Source organism: Theobroma cacao, chromosome 3 (assembly GCF_053813885.1).
Source record: "Theobroma cacao isolate CCN51 chromosome 3, ASM5381388v1, whole genome shotgun sequence".
Lineage (NCBI taxonomy): Eukaryota > Viridiplantae > Streptophyta > Magnoliopsida > Malvales > Malvaceae > Theobroma > Theobroma cacao.
This window is the reverse complement of record NC_142641.1, coordinates 35,569,275-35,589,235: the sequence shown is the minus strand read 5'-3', so window position 1 is coordinate 35,589,235 and position 19,961 is coordinate 35,569,275. Positions and strand designations below refer to the sequence as shown.

The window sequence follows — 19,961 nt, the reverse complement described above, 5'->3', positions numbered from 1 at the left end:
AATTCCACAACAAACTCTCATCATGCCAATACCCATCAACACTACCTTTATCTATCACCCCTCTTAATGCTATCTATTATCCACCCAACCATTAAACTATCTACATATCATTTTGAATTTTTTTTCCCCAACCCAATACAAAATGTTCTCAATTTTTATCTTTATTATAAATGCTTGCAAAAAGTTCAAAATTTTGTATAAAGAAGAATCAAAATATAATCATTATTTATGTTTATTGTGCAACCTTATAATGATAATAATAAAAATTTTAAAAAATACCAATCCTACGTACACACGCTTATTGACACAAGTTAAAGTGGTACTTAAATATATTATAATAAACATAAAGTGAAGTTGATTATGCAATTTAATCGAATAATTAAATTAATAAATACAATAATCAACATAATATATATTAATTTCAAGTACAAACGCAGCTAAACCCTGTATATTTTATTCTTATCCCAACACTTGTCCTTCACCCCAATCAACTTACATCTACCATGCTCCATAAAACATATTGCTGACTTCCTCAGTCGCCCCCCAACGGCTATTGCTAAGCTGAAAGAGACTTCAAAAAAGCTCGACTAGTAGTATTTTTATATTCAACAACCTTGTTTGTTGTTTTCTTTAGGAATAAACCCTGTCTCCTTCTGATAGTTGGACATATTCACTCATGAATCACAGGCTTTTGCTCATCTCTGGCCACCCCAATGCAGATTTATACTTAAGGGAAATACTTACTTCGTACGTATGCTGCCTAGTGTTTTCTGCATTTAATCATCCTAAATTAATTAAAATAAAAAAGTCCTTAAAAAAATAATGTAATCAATTAAAACAATGAAGTTAAACATTGTACATATATATATATATCTCATCGAAAAATGGGGAAAAAATCAACTAATAATTCTTCTTCCTAAAAACAACCTCAGTGTCAAGCCCAAAGCCATCAACGTTCCTCACCTCGACCAGCTCCGACTCCTTAAACAGCTCCACCAATGGCTCCACGCTATACAAATCATTGGCCGAGTACTTATCAGCCCGTCGGGATAACGCCACGTGCAGAACACAAACCCCACCTGGCTTCAACGTCCGTTCGATCTCCCCGACGAACTTCCAGGGATACAGCGCGTGATCGAACACGTTAGAGAACTCAAAGTCAAAGGTGCGGTTCACAAATGGCTGTGCATGGAAATCTCCTTTTACTACAAGTGGAGGGTAGGGCACCAAATCTATGCCGACCGAGTCCGACACGCCCACCAGCCTCATTGCCGCCACTTCTTGCCCAACTCGAGCTCCGATGGACAATGCCCTTGAATCGTTGAAAAGAAGGTTTCTTTGCTTTAGGCTTTCGAAGAAACGGACGAAGACGCGGACTTTCCTGTCCCAGTCGCGAGTCGTCCATATCTTTCGGAGTTTGGGGTTCAAGGTTTTGTTGAGCTGGCGCTCGATGTATGCATTGTAGGAAGAGTAACCTGGTCGGATACGGAGGCCACCGGCGGAACTGTTGTTGGAAGGAGGATTTCTAGTGTTCTTGATGAGGGAAGTTTTCAGACGGTGGTGAGGGGATTGGGTGGCTAAGAACGCTAGAAAAGATACGGAGAGAATGAGAGAAAGGAGGAAAGGTCTGAGGAGGATAGGGAGCTTTGAAAAGGAGAGATTCATGTTTACATAAGAGAAGAAGGACTTGTTTTGGTTGACGAGGGTTTATTCAGCTAGAGGTAATTAGGTTACCAGTCGGTATGAGGGGCAGGGCAGCAAAGAGACTGTTGTTTTTTTTGGTTATGGAATGTGAGTGAGGACCAAAGTCATTGGATTGAACCTGTGGCAAGAAGAAAACAAACAGACATTGATGGGGTTTTGGAATTTTTACCAGAAGGCGTCACAGCGTCTCGCAGGTCACGAGGATGGCTACTGAACTAGTCACCAAAACTCTAGCTTTATTATGGTGTGGCTTTTGACTGTGTTTTCTTAGGCCCATCTTAGAGAAATCATACTACATTCAAATTACTAAATACTTTTGAGGGCTAAAATTCCTTTATTTGATCATCCTATCAAAAATAAAAAATAAAATTAAAAGCTTGTTCCTCCAATTGGTCAACGTAAATAATTTAATTGATTAACAGAAATAATAAATACTGAACAGATTAGTTACTAAAATTCAACGCATTAAAATCTTCTATAGATAAATTTATGAAAACAAAATTTATTAATAACTTTATCTAACAAAGCAAAGCACTTTCTCGAATAAATGGGATCGCACATTTTGATTTTTAAAGCCATTCCCTATTGAGGTTACTCTTTGCTAGCTCTTCGGAGATCCACGGATGGATCTTTAGAAAACTGACTCAGAATAAAATCTTTCAAAGCAAACCCGTAGGAATCGTTCTTTCACAAACAAGAATAACAGAATGAGGGGAATGTCTCTCCTTTTGGCGTGCTTCAACATCTTCAAGATGAAGCAAAACAATGCTATCACATGTCTATGACAATTAAACTACAAAACTGATTCGATTAACGGATGCATTTAATCGGAACTCAAAGATCAAAGTCTACAACCTTGATTGGGACTACCAAAAGGGGTGGTTTAGAAGAGGGTAACAAATATTGGAAGAATCTATTCACTTAAACTAAATCAGCCCTCTAATCAGAATACATCTTAAAACAGCCTAGTACCTCAACCCAAGTTATGGTATACTGCATCAAAGAAAACAGCATTCTTGCTTTGTAAGGAAATTAAAGAAATTGCGTGTAAAGACACCTCCGCATTTCCTCGATAATGTTAATGCGTCATGTACAGCTCTACGAACCTATTTAAGAAAAGTTAACTACCTACTTCACTTGAGCGCATGTTAATCTTGAATGAAAAATGAGGACAAGCCTGCACACAATCTAGACAAGGCCACGGTTTTAATCATGTTGGACTTGGCTGCATCAAGCAATGGATCTGATTGAAGAGCTTTATCAAAGCAGAATTTTGCTTCCTCCCACTGACCCTCAGCCACAAATACAAGACCAAGATTATTAAATGCAGGAGCATAGCCAGGCTGGAGTTCGAGTGACTTTGTAAACATTGCCTTGGCACGTTCATATTGCTTTTGCTGTCGATAGAGATTTCCAAGGTTGGAAAATATTGCATGTGCTTGTTCCACTGTTGCCAACGAAAGGGCCCGCTTGTATACAGATTCAGCTTGTGATGCCTCCTCCGATAATTGGATTGAGATACCTAGCCATATATGCTTACAACTGATTATTCAATCTTCAATTATTTTTCTCAAAGAATAATTAAAGAAAACCATGTACCTAGGTTTGACCAAGCATAGCTGCATTCTTTGAATCGAACCACTGCAGCCTTGAGGTACTTCTGTGCCGTTTTAAAATTTTGGGAACAGAGACTATGTAGGCCTAGCTGGTTCCACTGCACAGCATCATCTGGGTCTTCACCTGCTGCCTGGTTAAGGCGGGCATGATGAAATGAAAATATCAATAGATGAAAGCATATCTGAATAGTACATGGAGCCCAAAGATGCACAAAACAGTTATGTACTATTTAAAGTTTTAAACACATTAATTACATCACAAGGCTCCTCTCCTCTCTTGCAAGACAAACCAAGCATTTCCATAAACAATTATAGGTGAATGAATACGGGTAATGAAGGCAGAAGGCATGTGAAGTCATAAAAAAGATACATCTCTAACACTATTACAAAAAACTTCACCTTTTGTTTTGGGATAGGCATATTCTTATACACGGAAAAGATCATGATGCTTTGTAACATGTAGGCAATAGATTCAACTGTCTGCTGTCTTAAAAATACTCTTAATATCTACTGCAATTTTTATTTACACAGTTCTCACAATGCTCTGGATTAAGACTGCTGTTACATCTTTTTCAAATGGTATATATGTAAGAAATATTCAGGCAAGATGAAAATGTCATTGAACTATTTGTCCTGTGGATAACAAACCGAATAAAAGACAGCTTAAAACCATAAGATATAAAGAAACCCATCCTAACCACTTAAAAAAAAAGTTCACTATTAAATTTGTACAAAAGCTAAACTGAAAAAACCGAATGGTACCTGCTTTAAACTGAAGATAGCACGCTCTTCAACCTCCACTAACTCATTCTGTTCTGTCTCAAAGGCTGCCACAATCTCATGTTGGGTCTTGTGAACCATGGAAAGTCCCGCCCATGCAATGGGAGGATCAATTGGTACAGAATCTCCTTCTCTTAGTACTGAAGCCATTTCATTGCCTGCCCAAGAAAGCTGTTCACTAGGATCTTGAGACCTTTCGGCATCCTTGATTCGATGGACTGCAACAGCATATCGAGTAGACATGCAATTTGGTTCCAATTTTGCAGCCTGATTAATAATAAACAAAAGCAAGAACAAACTGCTAAAACTTGTTGGAGACTACAAAACAATGTGGCAGTATTCGTTTTAAGTACAAAGCACTTGTTAGTAACTAAATTGTATGTGATTTTTCCATTATACACATGAGAACACTAAAAAGATGGCATCCTTTATTTTATGAAAAAGGGGTAAAGAAAGACTTTCTATCAATGTTAAAGGACACCAATAGACAACCTCAAAAAAAGAAGCTATAAATGACTGTATCAATGAGCCATGAGCACCTTCTCCAAACACTTGCTGGAACTTCGGTAGTCACCAATCAAATAATATGCATTAGCTAGGTTTGCCCATGTATGTGCTGCTTTCGGATCTGATTTTAGAGCAGCTAACAAACACTCCTTCGCAACATTGACAGATGCAACCTGATCCCCAGAAGCTACTTCGCTGGCATTTGCCCCAGCACCTGAAAAGAGAAAACGATGAGCTCAAACTACCTCTTTTTAACACGCCCATCTCATATCCAATCAATAACAACAATACCTAACTAATTAAAACAACCCTCACTGTATTTAAAATTGTTCCAAACAACAATGTGAGCAACAAATTAAAAGACTTCGGAAACAAGAATTTAAGCTCATCGAACGCTTACCTGCAACAACTGAACCATATTTACAAAGAAGAATTGCAGCATAGTTCATTAAAGCAGCTGGATGGTTTTGATCTTTAATGATCAAATCCTGAAAATATCTAGCTGACAGCTCCAAGTTTCCACTGCAAAATAGATGATCAGAGTACGAACATAGATGACATAACCATATCAATGCATCAAAGAATAAAAACATGTACAAGTCATTAGCAGATTCATAATATCAGTACGAATCAAAAGAAAGAAATATTAACACAAGGATGGTCAATAGATATCACTCATGTTTCTTCATGTGACATTTCCAAGCTACAAGTCTGATGAGCTTATCAAGTACAAACTCATTCTGAGAAATACCTACAGCTAATGAAGACCAAATGTGAGTGGAAACATGCTTCATGTGAAGCATGCATTGGAGACATGAAGCTTTTCTTTTCCCAATAAAAATTAATAGTTGCTAAAATCATTGACATAACCATAGTGAACAATGGCAACTTGAAAAGGGCTAGCAATCTGAAACTAATCGACAAATACTTGTAGCCAATACAGAACTCATGAAAGGAAACAAAAAGGAAAAACCAGAAAAAATAAAGAAAGAAGATAGAATCACAAGCATTTTACAATTGAATCATAAAGTTACATAATCATATCTGTTATATCATTAGTATTTTTAAGTAATACACCTTATATGAATTCTTATAGAGTCCATATTTCATTTTCTTACGTTAATTTTTTCAATCTTAAAAAAACCTACTGCAAACATGGCTCAAAGTTATCCTTTCCAACCCTCACTCCAGCACTCCGCTACTACTGTTCTTTCTCACCAATTCTACAGGGCATGATAACATAATTTTGAAATGCAAAAACAAAAGCCATAACCAGACAAATATGTCATACTGAGACAACCTTACCTTTGGAGGTAAGCGATCCCAAGGTTTCCCAGGCAATCATAGTCGTCAGGGGCAAGAGCCAATAAAGATGATAAAACTGCAATAGCACTCTACATCATAGTTAAACTTATATCAGATCAAGTAATGAGACAAATACAATTTCAAACAATGAAAATTTCATAGTGATACCTGCAGACGACCAGTTTTGAGAAGTATCAATCCCAGGGTATTCCATACACCTGCTTGTCTAACATCTGATTGCATTGACTCCTTCAATTTGGAAAGGATCTCCTCGAGCTCATCATTTTCAAGCTCTTTATCCAAACCATTATCCCCTGAATTCTCTAGGAGTAGACACTGCATATTGATACGTGCTAGATTAAAAATCATACAGATTTATACTAATATTCACTCTATCATACTAAAAATGAGATGAAAGAAAAGAAAATCAATGTATAACTGCACCTGCGCATGGTGAATTTGAACTAACGAAAGCAACTCTGGCCGTGCAATCTCCACCTCACAACGGACCAATATCTCTGCCGCCTTCTCATATGCCAAAATTGCCTTTTGAAAAGAGAAAAATCAAAATTGATTGTAATAGGTATACTGTACATACACCAAACCGTGGAGTCAGAGAGACAGATAAGTTCCAAACCTTTTGAGGTTGACCCAGCCTTTGATACATTAGACCAAGTACAAAATGAGCATGAGCATTTTTGGGCATCTTCCTTGCAACATGTACCAAACCCTAAAAGAACACATAAAGATTGTCAAGAACAAAGAAAGCATACAGTATACCTTCACTCTAAAAGTCATGGAATTGAGGGTTTGAGATGCCATAAACATCACATAGATGATGCTGCACACTCAATTTGCTTTTCTTAGTAACTATAGTACCAAGCTACCCAATACATAAACTCAAAGAAAGAAGGGATGCGACTAACAGTCTTGAGGCTGCTGACTTTTTCCTCGCGAGATGAAGGAGTCCCTTGACTAGGCTGATCCCCATCTGCATCAGCTCCACAATCCAGAGAAGAGTCCGCCTTACTAATTCTTGAACGGCATTTCCCCGACTTGGTTAACTTTTTAGCTTCTCCTTCTACAGCATCACTCTCTTTGGAAATGAAGGTACTTTTCTCATGGCTGCTTTCATCATTTGTCAACCTACACCATGTAATGTTCAAATCAACAACTTCATCTCAGAAAAGACAAAATGCAGAGTTTTTTTTTTAATGTGATGGAGTGAGTTTATAGAGCTGTTAAAGCAAGGGTTTTCGGGGGTTTTGTTTTGAAGCAGTTTAAACCCCAAGGCTTCATCAGGCAGAACTAAAAATCAAATTAAAACCGCTTCTATATAGGAATTTTTAATGAAATTTTGTTTCCGGAACATGGATAGATTAAAATTAAAATTAAATATCAGGAAACTGAGGAAAGCTATGAAGTTGCCATGACTCATCCTTTTATTTCTTCTTCGAATTGGGGCATGTAAGGGCAAAAGTGGCATAAAATGAAGATTGAGAGGAAGCAAAGGCAAAAATATAACGGGTGGAAAGAGAGGTGGAACCTGGTAAGGTCGGGGGCAGGGAGGAGGAGAGAATCATGATCGTCGGTTTCAGGAGGGTCGACGTTAAGGTCGGCTAAAACGACGACTTTGGGAGGCTGAAGAAGCGTCTTGGAGCTCTCTACGGTATCCACTTCTGGTTTAATGGAAACTTGGGGCGCTTCCAACGTTTTCTGTTCCATTTAGTTGCAATTGCAAAGCAGCACTTAACTACTGAAGTATGACAGAAAGAGAGAGAGAGATAAAGCGTCGCTAATAATAGTTACAAAAAATAATAACAACAACGAAAAACAAGAGTAGTCTAGACGGCGACTAGAGAAGAACAACAGTCGATGGCAGATGGCTGCCAACGAAGCCTTTGGTTTGGCAGTTGGCACTGCCCCCTTCGTCCTTACCTTAGGTTTATGTTTTTTGAGGAATGTGGTCCGCCCCTTTTTGGATCAGAACAAGGCAAATGGGCCTAATTTAGCTTTTTCTGAGTTCAAAGTCGGCCTGCTAATACGTTCTCTTTTCTATATGGGTTGGGACAATTCGTAACACGTTTTTTCTCAGCCTACCGAGGTGAAAGGATCAGCGAGATGCAATAGAAGATCTCTTGAGGCAATAAAAAAGCAATAACTGTGCGATTAATAGAAACGTTTCACATTCATACAAATCAAGCTCCGCGGCATGAAAATGCTGTTATGACTTTTGCAGCTTGCTTCAAAAGATTGGTTAGCCGGCAGTATAATGATATAATAAAATTATTAAGAAAAAAGCAATTAATGAGAGGAACAAATGTGAAAGCATAAATATGGAGCCTTTGGAAGTAAACAGCATCATCCTAACCATCATATATTGCAAGTAACAGCAGGCATCATATCATCCCTAACTAACACGCTACTCGTTGCGACATGCGCCTAAAGCTATTTCAATAGAGAGCAAGGAACCAACTTTATACAATGGCTGGGATCATAAGAATCTCCATCAGATGACCACAAAAATAAGAAAACATCAGAAGGAATCCAAACATCCCACATCTATCTATCCACCCCCCCTCCGCCTGGGAAGACTGCTAAAATGGCACAATAGGAACTGGAATGGCAACAGCAAACATGAGACAATAGATGGAAACTATTTTTCTTTCTCAAGAGGCTGCAGCAGTGAGCAGAGCTTCCACTGCACATGACCCAAAGGATGGCAGAAGCCACGCCTTCTTCTGCGCATACTCTATGTAGAAACTGAATTTGTCCTTTGCATTTGGAATGTCAAGAGCCAGGTCATCAAGCCCATCCTTGACCCTAGTGAAGCCTTTGGTCATTTGATTAATTGTGATAAGCCCTTCATTGAAACATTCCTGCAGCAGATCCAGCATCCTATCATTTTTCTTCTCCATAGCCATCACCAGTGCTTTCTTCACCACCTCATGGTTAAAGAATGGCATTCCAAGATCACGGATACACTGGCAAGCTTCAGCCACAACACCCCCACTTTCATACTCCTCCAGGAGCTTCATTATCTTGTCCTTTGCATCCTCTACAGCCCAGCCAGTTCCACCTCCCCAGCACCTGAGGAGCCTCTCACCAGCATGGCGTGCAGCTATAAGTGATCGAGCCATCCGGACAGTCTCACTTCCACTGCAATTTGATGGCAACTTGCTAGCAATATCTTCAAGATTTAGCGGAACCAATACATCATCAATGACAGCCCTAGCCAAGAAAAGAGCAAGCTCATTGGAAGCATCCAGAATATCCAAGGCAGTGTCTTCTGCAGACTCCAGAAGCATGACAAAGCCATTCACTATATCTTCGGTGGAGAAGATCTCAATGTGAAGAGCAGAGAGCAAAACAGATGCCATTTCTTTCTCCCTGTTCTTCCTGTCCATGGCAAGAGTGATAAGCTTCTTAAGGAATATTGGGTTAAACTCAGGCAACCCTAGATCTTCAAGACTCCGAATGAGTTCTGGAATATCATCTGAGAGAAAATATTCATGAATTATAGTTACAACCTCCTCCTTGTACTGCCTCAATTTTTTGTCTTCATTTTGGGCCTCTCCATCTTCATATGAGGATTTCATGAATGATGCATCAAGCCATCCTTCGGAGAGAGCCTTTGGGACAATAGATTGAAACAAGGTTTTCGCAGATGGAATGTCAAGAGCAAGATCATCAAGACTCTCTGCTAACCGAGCAAACCCTTTCACCATTTGACTTGAACTTATCAACCCTTCCTCAGCCGCTTCCTTCAACAGTTTCAACATAAGTGGTTCTGCTGTTTGAATTTCCATGGCAAGAACCAAAGCCCTCTTAACAACCTCATGATGAAAAAATGAAACACCTAATTCCCTTATACACCTACAGGCCTCAAATGTATCACCACTCTCCACATACTCCCTTAAAAGATCAGCAATTTTTTTCTTCACTTCTTCAACTGTGACATGAGTGGTACCACCCCACCTCCTCTCTAAAAGTTCAGCATGGTGTGGAGCTGAGAGATAGCTCTTCTCTGCAGTTTGGAGAACCTGATATCCCTTGGAAGATTCAGGAAGTGTCTTCTTTGCCCTCGTGAGGAAAGCTGGGGGGAGTATCTCATCAACCACAGCACGAGCTATGAACAGAGCAAGGATATCAACTGCATCCAGTATGTCCACAGCAAGGTCATCAGCAGACTCAAGAAGCATGACAAATCCATCCCTAATCTGGGCTGGGCTGATGACATCAGCGTACAGTGCAGAAAGCAGAACTGAGGCCATTTCCTTCTCTTTATCATGCCTATCCATGGCCATGGAGACTAGCCTCTTAATAAAATAAGGATGATATTCACTTGAGCCAAGATCTTTGAGGTCTGATGCTGCCAATTCCACATCACTAGTGCTAAAATATTCCTCTATAATTGAAACAACAGCTTTTTTGTACTCATCTAAGGGATCAGAAATAGTTGATCCAACAAGTTGATATGGTTCCTGTCAAAGGGTAAAAACATTAAGCATCATCATCAAAATTTATTAACAAACGACAGTGCTAGCAAGTCCAAGTCGTGCTCAAAAACTCTATAAACAACAGTGCTGTACCAGATAAAGAAATGTAACATACAAGCATACAAAAGACAAATGAGACTAAAAGCCACAAATACCTCTCCACTGTCATAGTTCGGATCATTTCGATCTATATGTGATTCCCCATCAGTATCAAGCAGTTTCCCCCATGTACCCTTACCACCACCACCATCTGTTTCACATTATTAAGGAAGACAACAAGATTAGTAAGAAACAACAGATAACAATTCTGTAGTACAGTCTCCCATATTTCATGATAAGGTTTTTGACAAAAATGCAGATAAAAAGCACCATAGTACCATTTACCAATATTAAACCCAAAACTGGCAAAAGCTAAGAAACTAAATGATAATATGATCACTTTGATTTATCAGTTATCCTTAGAATGGGTTTTATGTACTATTGCAGCAGATTAATAATACTGTAGATGTACCCTGAGAGTTGCAACTTGATTCTCACAAGTTCCTACTAAGCATGTACTTCAAAAATACCACTGGGGCATCAATATACAACAAGCAATTGAAGCATGAATAAAGAATTAGAAGCAAATGCTGTTGACCAATCTAAAGCAAAAGAACAAACTATGAAAGACCTCAAACCATGCATCAGCCAACCTCTCCACTCCATCTTTTATCTATTAAAAGTTAACAGGGTTCTAAGACAAACATTACAGTATTATGATCCCCTGATCTCATTAAATTCAAAATAAATAAAAAGTGATTGAAAATCAACAAATCTACCAGTCTCATGGTGCTAATTGAGCAGGCCTTGAAGAATTACAAAGTACTGGGTAAATCAGTGGAGCAAGGAGGTGATATTGGTCAAAGATTATATAGTTATATAAGGAATAAAGGATCAAATGAAGACTTTCTTTCCCTTTTGAGCACCTTCGGTGTCTGGCTGATCATTGTTGATTAGACCAATCCCCCAGCATGGTCAAGTCAGAATCTACTCTCCAATAACTCCGCCAGCTCTTGTGTTGATAAATAAGTAGGCTTTAAGTCCCACCATGACTTGTTTGGTATTAACTATATATTAGGCAACATAAATTATATGGACAGATATCATAGATTCCTAGGACACAAGTATGCAGTTATATCCATGATATAATTCAAATTGACAACTGCTTTGCATGAATATGCCTTGAATATCCAACAACAGCTCGAGTACAAAAAAATGAAAAATAGAATGTCCTTTACACAGTTTTTCATAGGAGCGAAAAGGAAGGAAGGAAAGTAGTGGAAAGAAAATAATTTTCCCTCAATCTTTTCCTTTGTTTGGCAGAAAAAGGAAAGGAAAATTGGTGGATTTGTACCTTTCTATTCCATCAAACTCAAATCCGTCCAATATGGGAGGGAAAACAATTGTTGATTTACAATTTTACCCTCAACTTTTGTTTCCTTTCATTATCCATCTCTTGTACCAGCATAACGAAAATACATTTGGTTCCTTTCCTTCCCTCTTCTGTTTTCCCTTCTTTACCTGTCCTTCCATTTTCCTTCCTTTCTACCAAACATGCTGTTAGGATATTCTCCAAAGAGGAAGTACCACTATACTCAGAACAGAACTTTCTAAACCATGAACTTGAGGTCCAATGCATAAGTAACAAATATCCCCATACAATTTGATCCCACAACGCAATAGCACCAGCTTACCATAAAGCTCATATGAATTACAAGCAGATAACAAACCAAATCATGGTATAATAGAACGCAAGATAAAATGTCTTTTAACTGCTATATGTACCTTCAGACAACAATAACTAAAGCAACAAACAAAAATCTGAAACTTCAGTAAACTATTTTCATCTTGCTGAAGCCCCAAATTGTTAAGCTACAAGTCCAGCAGGCAACAAACATAGTAACCATATAAAGGGAAACATTCTGATTGACTTGCTCAGCAAGCTAAAACTTATTGCATATCAGCCAACAAAATTTATAAAAATGACAAAATCCACTCAGTAACTTATAATAAACCTTTTGTCATCAAAAGGTTGGAATTATCAGTTTAAGGTGAGATTGAAGTGAATCATCAATCTTGTACACATGGTTTTAGGGTACGTACAAGCTCCACCTAAATCTTACCCTTGTCTCAAATCATACTTCGTTTAGTAATTAATCAGCTAGCATCAAATAATAAAGGTGAATTCAACTCATCCCACAAATACAATATGGAAATATGTCATCCAAGAAATATATGAAAATAATTATTAAATGCAAAACAAAACACACAGCATCTGCAAGGCTAGCAAGCTATGAAACAGATAACCAAAGAGGTGTGAGGAGGAATAAATGCATTGAATCGAACAATTCAAACTAATTAACAATTAACTTGGATGAATGTTGGATTAATATACGCATGGCCAGTGGTAAGAAGGCTCACCCTTCTTTACACGGACGAACTTCCCTGAGTGAGACCGGCGGACATGCCTCACTGCAATCCCACCAGTTGGTGCCTTGCCACAAGCAGGAACCTTTAATTGATGATCAGAAAGCAAAGTAGGCGGGGATTTCGGGGATGATGACAATCTTGGAGATGGTAACGCAGTCTCCACATTCTGACTCGCTATTTTCAGCATTTCCCTTTGTTCATCCGTAAGAAATCCCTCACTGGACGCCATTTACTCTATATACCTTCTAATTTTTTTTTTTAAAAAAAAAAGAAAACTAAGAGTTAGCGTTAATTACTTCCTCTTGGATTACACTGTTTTCGCAAAAACAAATATTTAATTCAGTTAAACAATTAATTAAAGCAATCTGAGCAGTGAAAAAGTTTTAAAAGCAGCGAAGAAATAACTGTTAAACGCAATAAAATCTCATCTCAACTAAGATAGATAAAAAATGGTGTTTTATCACAACTTGTAACGGTTACATTCAGCACTCTGTTTTCCTTTATTTTCCCACCATTTTCCCGGCAACCAAACATGACGACTACGACAAAACCTACCAAAAAGAAAGCACAGAAAAGGATAAGAATGAGCGAAAATACCTGATTTTTGTGTCAACTCGATTAAAGAAAAATGAACTGAGAACCCGAATCCGATCCTTCTGTTCGTGGCCCGGATCTCAAGCCAAGACAGAAGTAAATCGGATCTCTTAATCCGACCTCAGGTTGGAGTCCCCCTAATAAACGGCGAGGGAAAAAGAAGGAGAAGATCCAAAATAGGAGCCCTAGATCAAAGAAAAAAGGTCGGGCTCAAGGCAAAGAGTTGGATCCAAGATTCGGGTCGGAAATCGGTTATAAAGAAAGAAGGAGAGCGGAAATGGATGAGAGTTAAAAAGAAGGCCCGAGTGAGAAAGGGATATATATAGGGAGGCTACGGTTATGGATACACGTCACCAAAGGACAGGGGGATGCTATCGTTTTTTGGAGTCCACGTGGCGTTGCTGCTGCACGGCACGGACTGAAGTGCCTGTTCCCTGTCCTTCGCTTACACCCGGCGTTGCTGCCTGCGTTTATTACCGGTTTTGGATTAGGGTTTGGGCGGAACCCAACTTGAATTGCCTTAACTACTCCTTTCTTTAAGCTCTTGTTTTCTTGCATGGAAAGATATTCTGTAAAAGTATTAAATCCATCCATATCTTTAATTAACCATTTTTTTAGTGTTTGAGTCATACATCAAATATTAAAATTAATGAATTATATTAATATAATTAGTTAAATTTTAGATAAATAAGGCTCTTTCTAATTGATTTTTTGTTGTTTTATTTTTTTTACTTCTTCTTTTCTACCAAAGGGATTTAAAATTATTTTCAACCACAAAATTAAACAAAAGAAATAAATAAAGTGAGACAATGTTCATACATATTTTTTTTATTAAAATTAGATTTAGTAATTTGTATTTTTATGTTTTAACAGTATCATTTAAGTAAATAATATAAATAATTATATAAATAAATACAAACCTGACATAATTAATTAATCTTATTAAAATTTTAAACATATACATAAATTAATTTAATTAATTTGTAATATAACATGGTAAACGTCAGCACATTTATAAAACGAGTCGAATTAAATTTATACAACACAATTAAAACTTATACCATTTATAACTTGTTTACACTATTAACATGATTAAATTAAAATATATATAATTTAAAATATAATTATTTTATTCAAATTTACAATAAAAAATTATAAATATCATAATATTTATGAAAGATAATAAAATTCAACATTAATAAATCTGAATCATCATAAAAATATTAATATTTATATTAATCAATAAATAAATTTTAACTTCATACTAAATGTATTTATCTTACAAAATAAATGAGTAATAAACGAATCATGTGTTATACAAATGAATAATAATACGATTAATTAATCATGTTTTAAAAAATTTTAAACTAATTAAGCAAGTTTAACAGTCCGCATTGATATAATTAATACATAAAATACGATTATTTCAAACTCATTTAAATTTGTAGATATTGTGTATGTATCGCATTACCATATAAAAAAAAATTTTAAATTCTACTCAAGCTAGATCTAATCAAAGCTTAAGCCAAAGCCTTATATTTTTTTAGTACGGACAAGTGACACCGACTCGTACATGTAATTATCTGTAGTATTACGTGATGATCAGTCTAAGCCAAAAGGGGCTTGTGAAAAACAATAAGAAAGGGACAAGACAAAACATGAATAACAAAGGGCGGCTTGAAGATAATAGATTCGGTTGATATTTCAAACACAGACGCAATAAGATAATGTAAGGATTAGAAAAAGGTTTGTGGAGAATAATAGTATTAGATTTTAAAAAGCATCGAATAAGAAAAGATGGAAAAGATGGACAGGATATTCAATGAAGCCATAATGAATTCATATACTCTTATCCAAATTTTGGTTGAACAACTGAGCACTAAATGAAAATTTCTAGCTAATTAAATTTTTATTTTTTATATAAAAAGCAATAGAGAAAACTTGTAATAGGGAAGTAGTGTGGACCTTGTAACTCTTCCAAAGAAAATGAGTGATGCCTTCCACACCTTTAAGCTTTAGGAGGACATGCTCCCCAATTCTATTGATATGTCAATGGCTCAGAGCCATTAAAAATTTGCTACAAAACCAGGGAAACTACGATGGTGGGTACAAGATACAGATGAAAGGATTGCTTGTAAGTTGCCCTTCTCAAGCTACAATAATGCTTTTCTTTTTTTTTTTTTTTTGGGTGCAATGAGCTTAAAGAAAGAAAACAAAGGAAATTACAAAAACAACACTAAGATTTTACGGTCTGGGGAATCCTACTCCACCTGATGCTGCTGTTTAGAAAGGATTTGCAAAAGCTACCCTAGCAAAAGATAATACCGTAAAAGAGGCTGAGCTAAAGGTAGTTCATTTACTCCCACAGCCTCACCTAGAGTGCTACAGGTATTGAGGAGATGAAATATCTTCAAAGTTGAAGCTACGTATCATCCACATTCAAAAATCTATGGCTGAAATTCTTGGGAGGTCCAGTGCACCTGAATCCCAGTTGCTAGATGACAGATAACACTACAGGCCATGACTTTTCCTCGAGGCATCCGCTAAAAATTCTTTGGCTTATCGTATCATATCAAATATACACAACTGAATCCCTCCTTCACTAGAAGTTTGAAGGGCAGAAGATTACCCACTGATTTTTGTAGCCCAACATTTGGACCAATTACCAAATATTGGGATGTTTTTCAATTAGTTGTGGCTATACGACATCCACCAAGATTCCTGAAATTAACATGCTTCAATATCATGTACCAATAAACCAGCGTTAGATAGCAAAAAAAAAAATTAAAAAAAATAAAGCATACTATGAATTACGTTATAAGTGCATGGCACAAATTTCTCCTGCATTCACTCTTTTGATTTTTTTATTAATAGGACAGAATCCTTATTGCTTCAACAGATATGCTATGGGAACCTGAACCACAACACTGATTCAACCGATATCCTTGTACTGCCTATGATGGATCAGCTTCATATACTAGCATGTTCTATAATCTTTGCCATAAATGACTGAATCATGGGTGATAACTTTCTGGTCTATTTGATCTAACTATATTCTTAAAAACTCATTCTTTTTGTACTTTATTTTTACTTAATTGCCATTTATCCATCTCACTGACTGTGTTCTGTATAAAATAGTATGTTTTTTTCCTCCTAATAACCATGAATTTTTTCTTTCTATAAAGGGCTTTTCTCAACTATATGACTCAGTTAGCTTGTATGGACAAAGGTCAAGGAATGAGGAATAATTGGCAGGTTACCTAGACTAAAGTGGAAATGGGCATCCAGAAGGTGCATAAAACACTGACCTACCAGCTCTAGTAGACCTAAGCTAGCTTCTTTTACATTTTTTTTTTATCAAAGCTAACTTCTTTTACTAGCGGCATTTTCATGCTCATGAAGAACAAAACCAAACAATCAATTCTATTGACAAACAAAGAATATTCATGCAAATTAAGTTTGAATTAAGACAATTACCTCCTAGTGTTGAGTTGACACCAGATCACATTCACATATAAGCTGTAGCCAACCTACTAGTTGGTTAAAGGATCAGAGCAATGATTTGAAGGCTTACGTTACAAAAGAATATGCTTATTGGTAACTGAGTGATGAGATCATGTCTGTTGGGTAAAGGATCAGAGCAAAAGTTGACACCTTTCATCACAAACCATCTGAGTGTTAACACTTGATCATTGCCATCTGAATACCACATCTCATGCAGTGTCAAAACTTTTCAAACCTGTCATACAATGCAGAACTGACATCATTGCCGTCCACCATGAGCAACATCAGGAGTTTTATGATGCCTTTTCTTGTTCTTCCATAATTCATCTTTCTTTGTCTTCCTCTTTGCTTTCACCATTCCCATTTTGCTATTAATTATACCAAGTATAGCACTCCTGTCCTTCTTGTTCTTTTTTGCAGCTTTTACATCCAATATGGCCTTAAGCTTTTCATAGGACTTGACATCCGGAACTTGCCCACTTTTTACCATCTGCTTGTGATAATAGAATGCCCTCTTAAAGTCACGAACCCGAACAAAAGCATAGATCATGGTTGAATAAGTGACAGAATCAGGTTTTAGATTAAGAGCTGCCATCTCTTTCAACAGTTGTGGCAATTTTTGGTGTTGCCCTCCACGTGCATACGCATTCATCAGCATATTATATGTCATCAGTGTTGGTTGCAAGCCAATTTTCCCAAATTCAGAAATGACATCCCTTGCTTCTATGTACTGACCTTGTTTAGCAAACCCATCGAGAAGAATGTTAAAGGTAACCCGTGTGCCTTCAACTTTTTCACTGATCATCAACTTCCAAATCTTCATCAATATTTGAGTATCACCTGCACGTCTAAATGCATCCAATAAAGTAGTGTATGTTTCAATGGAGAGCTTAAGTCCTTCTCTCAGCATGTTCTCAAATGCAGTATAAGCTTTCTCATGCCAACCACTGATGGAATAAGCATGGATAAGAGATGTATAAGAATGTGAAGTGGGTTTCACACCAACTTTTTTCATCCTCAAGAATGCATCTGCAGCCTTGTCACTCATCTTTTTCTGCCTCCCATAAGCACTAATCAGGCAGGTATATGATTTGGCATCTGGCTTCAAGCCCATATCCTGCATTTCAAGCAACAGATTCTCAACAATCTCCGGCTGCATTCTTCGGCTGTAAGCATCCATAAGTATGTTGAAGGTAGCAGATGTGGGCACGAGGCCTTTTGCTTTCATCTCAGCAAAGAGGCCTTCCACTTCCTCAATTTGGTTTGATTTACTATAAGCATCCATCAACGTGTTGTACACTATGGCATTTGAAGGAACCCCTTTCTTCTCCATTTCTGATTGGATAATAAGGGCTTCATGCTTCAGCCCTTCATCACAGAAGGACTTTATTATCGCCCCCAAAACTTCAGGACTCCATTTGACTCCCTTTCTGTTCATTCGCTCAAAGAATTCCCATGCATCTTTTGCACTACGCCCTGTTTTCCTCATAATTGTAATCATTATAGAGCATGTAACATGATCAGGTTGAACATTATTTGCTTCCATTGCCTCATACACTTTCCAAGCATCATCATACCTATATAAATTGTAAAGAAATAAGCAAAGGCTACTCCTACCGGTTTAATAAATAGTAAAGAACTGTTATCACCAAGCAAACATATTTATGTTCAGTGAAATGAAACCTCCCAAAACTTACCTTTTAGAGCACAAAAGCCCCGAAATGGTAGCATTGTAAACATGAACATCTCTGAACACCCTACTTTGCGGCAAATTCCTAAACAAAACCATCAATTTATCACCCATTCCCGCCCTCCCCAAAACCGGAAACAGAACCGAACAAGCTCGTGGCGTAACAAGTAAGGGCTCCTGCAACCCCATCCATTCAAAAAAATACAAGCACCCCAAAACAAGACCTTCCTTTCCCATCAAAACCAACACTTCCAAGCACTCTTTTTGACTCACCTTCCCTTGATAACCTCCCAACAACTCCCCCAATGTTGAATTCTCCGGTAAGTTCTTCGCAATTCGTACGATATCTCCCACAATGCCTACAGGTAGTTCGGTGGAGTCTTCAGGCGTGGAATCTAAATGCTGTTTTGCTTCTGAGAATATGTTTTCTCCATCAGGCTCAGGTTCGGAGTCAGATTCGGGGTCAGGTAAGGATCGAATATCCGGCGCAAGGTGCCATGAAGAGCGGCGGTTCTTTTGGAGGGAGAATTTGCCTTGGCGTGGTGGGTCAGGGGTTGAGGGGCGTGACTTGAAGAATCTGATAATTGGGTCTTTGACGTCGTCTTCTTCTTTTCCAAGTTCTTGGGATTTTGAGTTCTCTGTTTCCAGTTCCTGTTGTTGGGGTTCCTGAAGGAAAGGAAGGAATATAGGGGAGGAAGAGTGAGGAGTAGGAGTAGGAGGAGTTGCAGAAATTGAAAATGAAGGAAAGGATTTTGAGGTGGATAGAAAGAGAGGAGGTTTTGAAGGATGATTGTTTAAGAAGTGAGTGTGAAAGATGAAGGGGTTTGAAGAACTCAATGTTTGCTGAGTCAGGGACATGGTTTTACGCTTAGATATTTCAGCTCAGTGTCTGAGCCCAGCTTAGTGACGTGCTTTTCCTGCTAGAAGAAGTAGCGCCCTCCAGCTCTGGCCTAGCAATTCGCAGCGTTTAGATGGTTGAGAAGAAAACGGCATTGAGCCGTTCGTTTTATGTTTTGAGATTGTGATCCATCCCTAGGGCCCCATGGGCCAAGCATGACCCCTAAAAATACGCAGCGTGGACCTATTTGCCAGACGGGCCTGGATGATTTTGAATCTGAGCAAGGCAGATGGACTCTTCCAAAGTCTTTGACTCACCAAATGAAATGGAATAGAAAAAAAAAATAGAATAATTATTATGCAATGTAATATGTTATATAAACATAAATTATTATTTTGATATTATATTAATATTTGATTAAAAAATAGAGTTTTAGAATAATTAAATAATAAAAT

The 19,961-nt window shown here is 37.6% G+C and overlaps 4 protein-coding genes across 7 annotated transcripts; all 4 read right to left on the bottom strand.

Moving 5' to 3' along the window:
• Nucleotides 1-384: 384 nt before the first annotated feature.
• On the bottom strand, nt 385-2,023 carry LOC18605024 (S-adenosyl-L-methionine-dependent methyltransferases superfamily protein). Of its 2 annotated transcripts, XM_007037787.3 has the most exons (2): nt 964-2,023; nt 385-770 (listed from the first exon to the last, which is right to left on the bottom strand). In XM_007037787.3, exons 1-2 carry the CDS (start codon nt 1,663-1,665, stop codon nt 741-743), a joined length of 732 nt encoding a protein of 243 aa, XP_007037849.3. In that variant the 5' UTR covers nt 1,666-2,023; the 3' UTR covers nt 385-740. The 2 variants fall into 2 exon arrangements, with proteins under 2 accessions (XP_007037849.3, XP_007037848.3); XM_007037786.3 differs by lacking the exon at nt 385-770 and having other exon boundaries at nt 795-2,023.
• Nucleotides 2,024-2,506: 483 nt separating this feature from the next.
• Nucleotides 2,507-7,840, bottom strand: LOC18605023 (tetratricopeptide repeat (TPR)-containing protein). Its single transcript, XM_007037785.3, has 11 exons — nt 7,459-7,840; nt 6,839-7,058; nt 6,550-6,642; nt 6,357-6,458; nt 6,081-6,248; nt 5,913-6,001; nt 5,008-5,129; nt 4,640-4,821; nt 4,083-4,367; nt 3,304-3,451; nt 2,507-3,226 (listed from the first exon to the last, which is right to left on the bottom strand). Exons 1-11 carry the CDS (start codon nt 7,635-7,637, stop codon nt 2,853-2,855), a joined length of 1,962 nt encoding a protein of 653 aa, XP_007037847.2. The 5' UTR covers nt 7,638-7,840; the 3' UTR covers nt 2,507-2,852.
• A 416-nt stretch (nt 7,841-8,256) lies between these two features.
• LOC18605022 (MA3 DOMAIN-CONTAINING TRANSLATION REGULATORY FACTOR 1-like) lies at nt 8,257-13,982 on the bottom strand. Of its 2 annotated transcripts, none has more exons than XM_088804452.1 (4): nt 13,478-13,982; nt 12,872-13,122; nt 10,567-10,661; nt 8,257-10,396 (listed from the first exon to the last, which is right to left on the bottom strand). In XM_088804452.1, the coding sequence occupies exons 2-4, from the start codon at nt 13,107-13,109 to the stop codon at nt 8,582-8,584; spliced, it is 2,148 nt and encodes a 715-aa protein (XP_088660578.1). In that variant the 5' UTR covers nt 13,110-13,122; nt 13,478-13,982; the 3' UTR covers nt 8,257-8,581. The 2 variants fall into 2 exon arrangements, with proteins under 2 accessions (XP_088660578.1, XP_007037845.2); XM_007037783.3 differs by having other exon boundaries at nt 12,872-13,125; nt 13,478-13,981.
• A 1,467-nt stretch (nt 13,983-15,449) lies between these two features.
• Nucleotides 15,450-19,581, bottom strand: EMB1006 (Pentatricopeptide repeat (PPR) superfamily protein). 2 transcript variants are annotated; one of them, XM_007037781.3, is made up of 3 exons: nt 18,676-19,581; nt 16,952-18,555; nt 15,450-16,209 (listed from the first exon to the last, which is right to left on the bottom strand). In XM_007037781.3, the coding sequence occupies exons 1-2, from the start codon at nt 19,524-19,526 to the stop codon at nt 17,238-17,240; spliced, it is 2,169 nt and encodes a 722-aa protein (XP_007037843.3). In that variant the 5' UTR covers nt 19,527-19,581; the 3' UTR covers nt 15,450-16,209; nt 16,952-17,237. The 2 variants fall into 2 exon arrangements, with proteins under 2 accessions (XP_007037843.3, XP_007037842.3); XM_007037780.3 differs by having other exon boundaries at nt 15,450-16,195.
• Nucleotides 19,582-19,961: the final 380 nt, after the last annotated feature.

Coding starts and splice junctions, on each gene's coding strand:
- LOC18605022 (XM_088804452.1), bottom strand. CDS start 13,109: ATGGCGTCCAGTGAGGGATTTCTTACGGATGAACAAAGGGAAATGCTG. Junction 10,662..12,871: donor GTTCGTCCGTGTAAAGAAGG/GTGAGCCTTCTT, acceptor AATGTGAAACAG/ATGGTGGTGGTGGTAAGGGT. Junction 10,397..10,566: donor CGAACTATGACAGTGGAGAG/GTATTTGTGGCT, acceptor ACCCTTTGACAG/GAACCATATCAACTTGTTGG.
- LOC18605024 (XM_007037786.3), bottom strand. CDS start 1,665: ATGAATCTCTCCTTTTCAAAGCTCCCTATCCTCCTCAGACCTTTCCTC.
- LOC18605023 (XM_007037785.3), bottom strand. CDS start 7,637: ATGGAACAGAAAACGTTGGAAGCGCCCCAAGTTTCCATTAAACCAGAA. Junction 6,643..6,838: donor AAGTCAGCAGCCTCAAGACT/GTTAGTCGCATC, acceptor GTGTTCTTTTAG/GGTTTGGTACATGTTGCAAG. Junction 6,249..6,356: donor TTCAAATTCACCATGCGCAG/GTGCAGTTATAC, acceptor ATCAATATGCAG/TGTCTACTCCTAGAGAATTC.
- EMB1006 (XM_007037781.3), bottom strand. CDS start 19,526: ATGTCCCTGACTCAGCAAACATTGAGTTCTTCAAACCCCTTCATCTTT. Junction 18,556..18,675: donor GGGCTTTTGTGCTCTAAAAG/GTAAGTTTTGGG, acceptor CAATTTATATAG/GTATGATGATGCTTGGAAAG.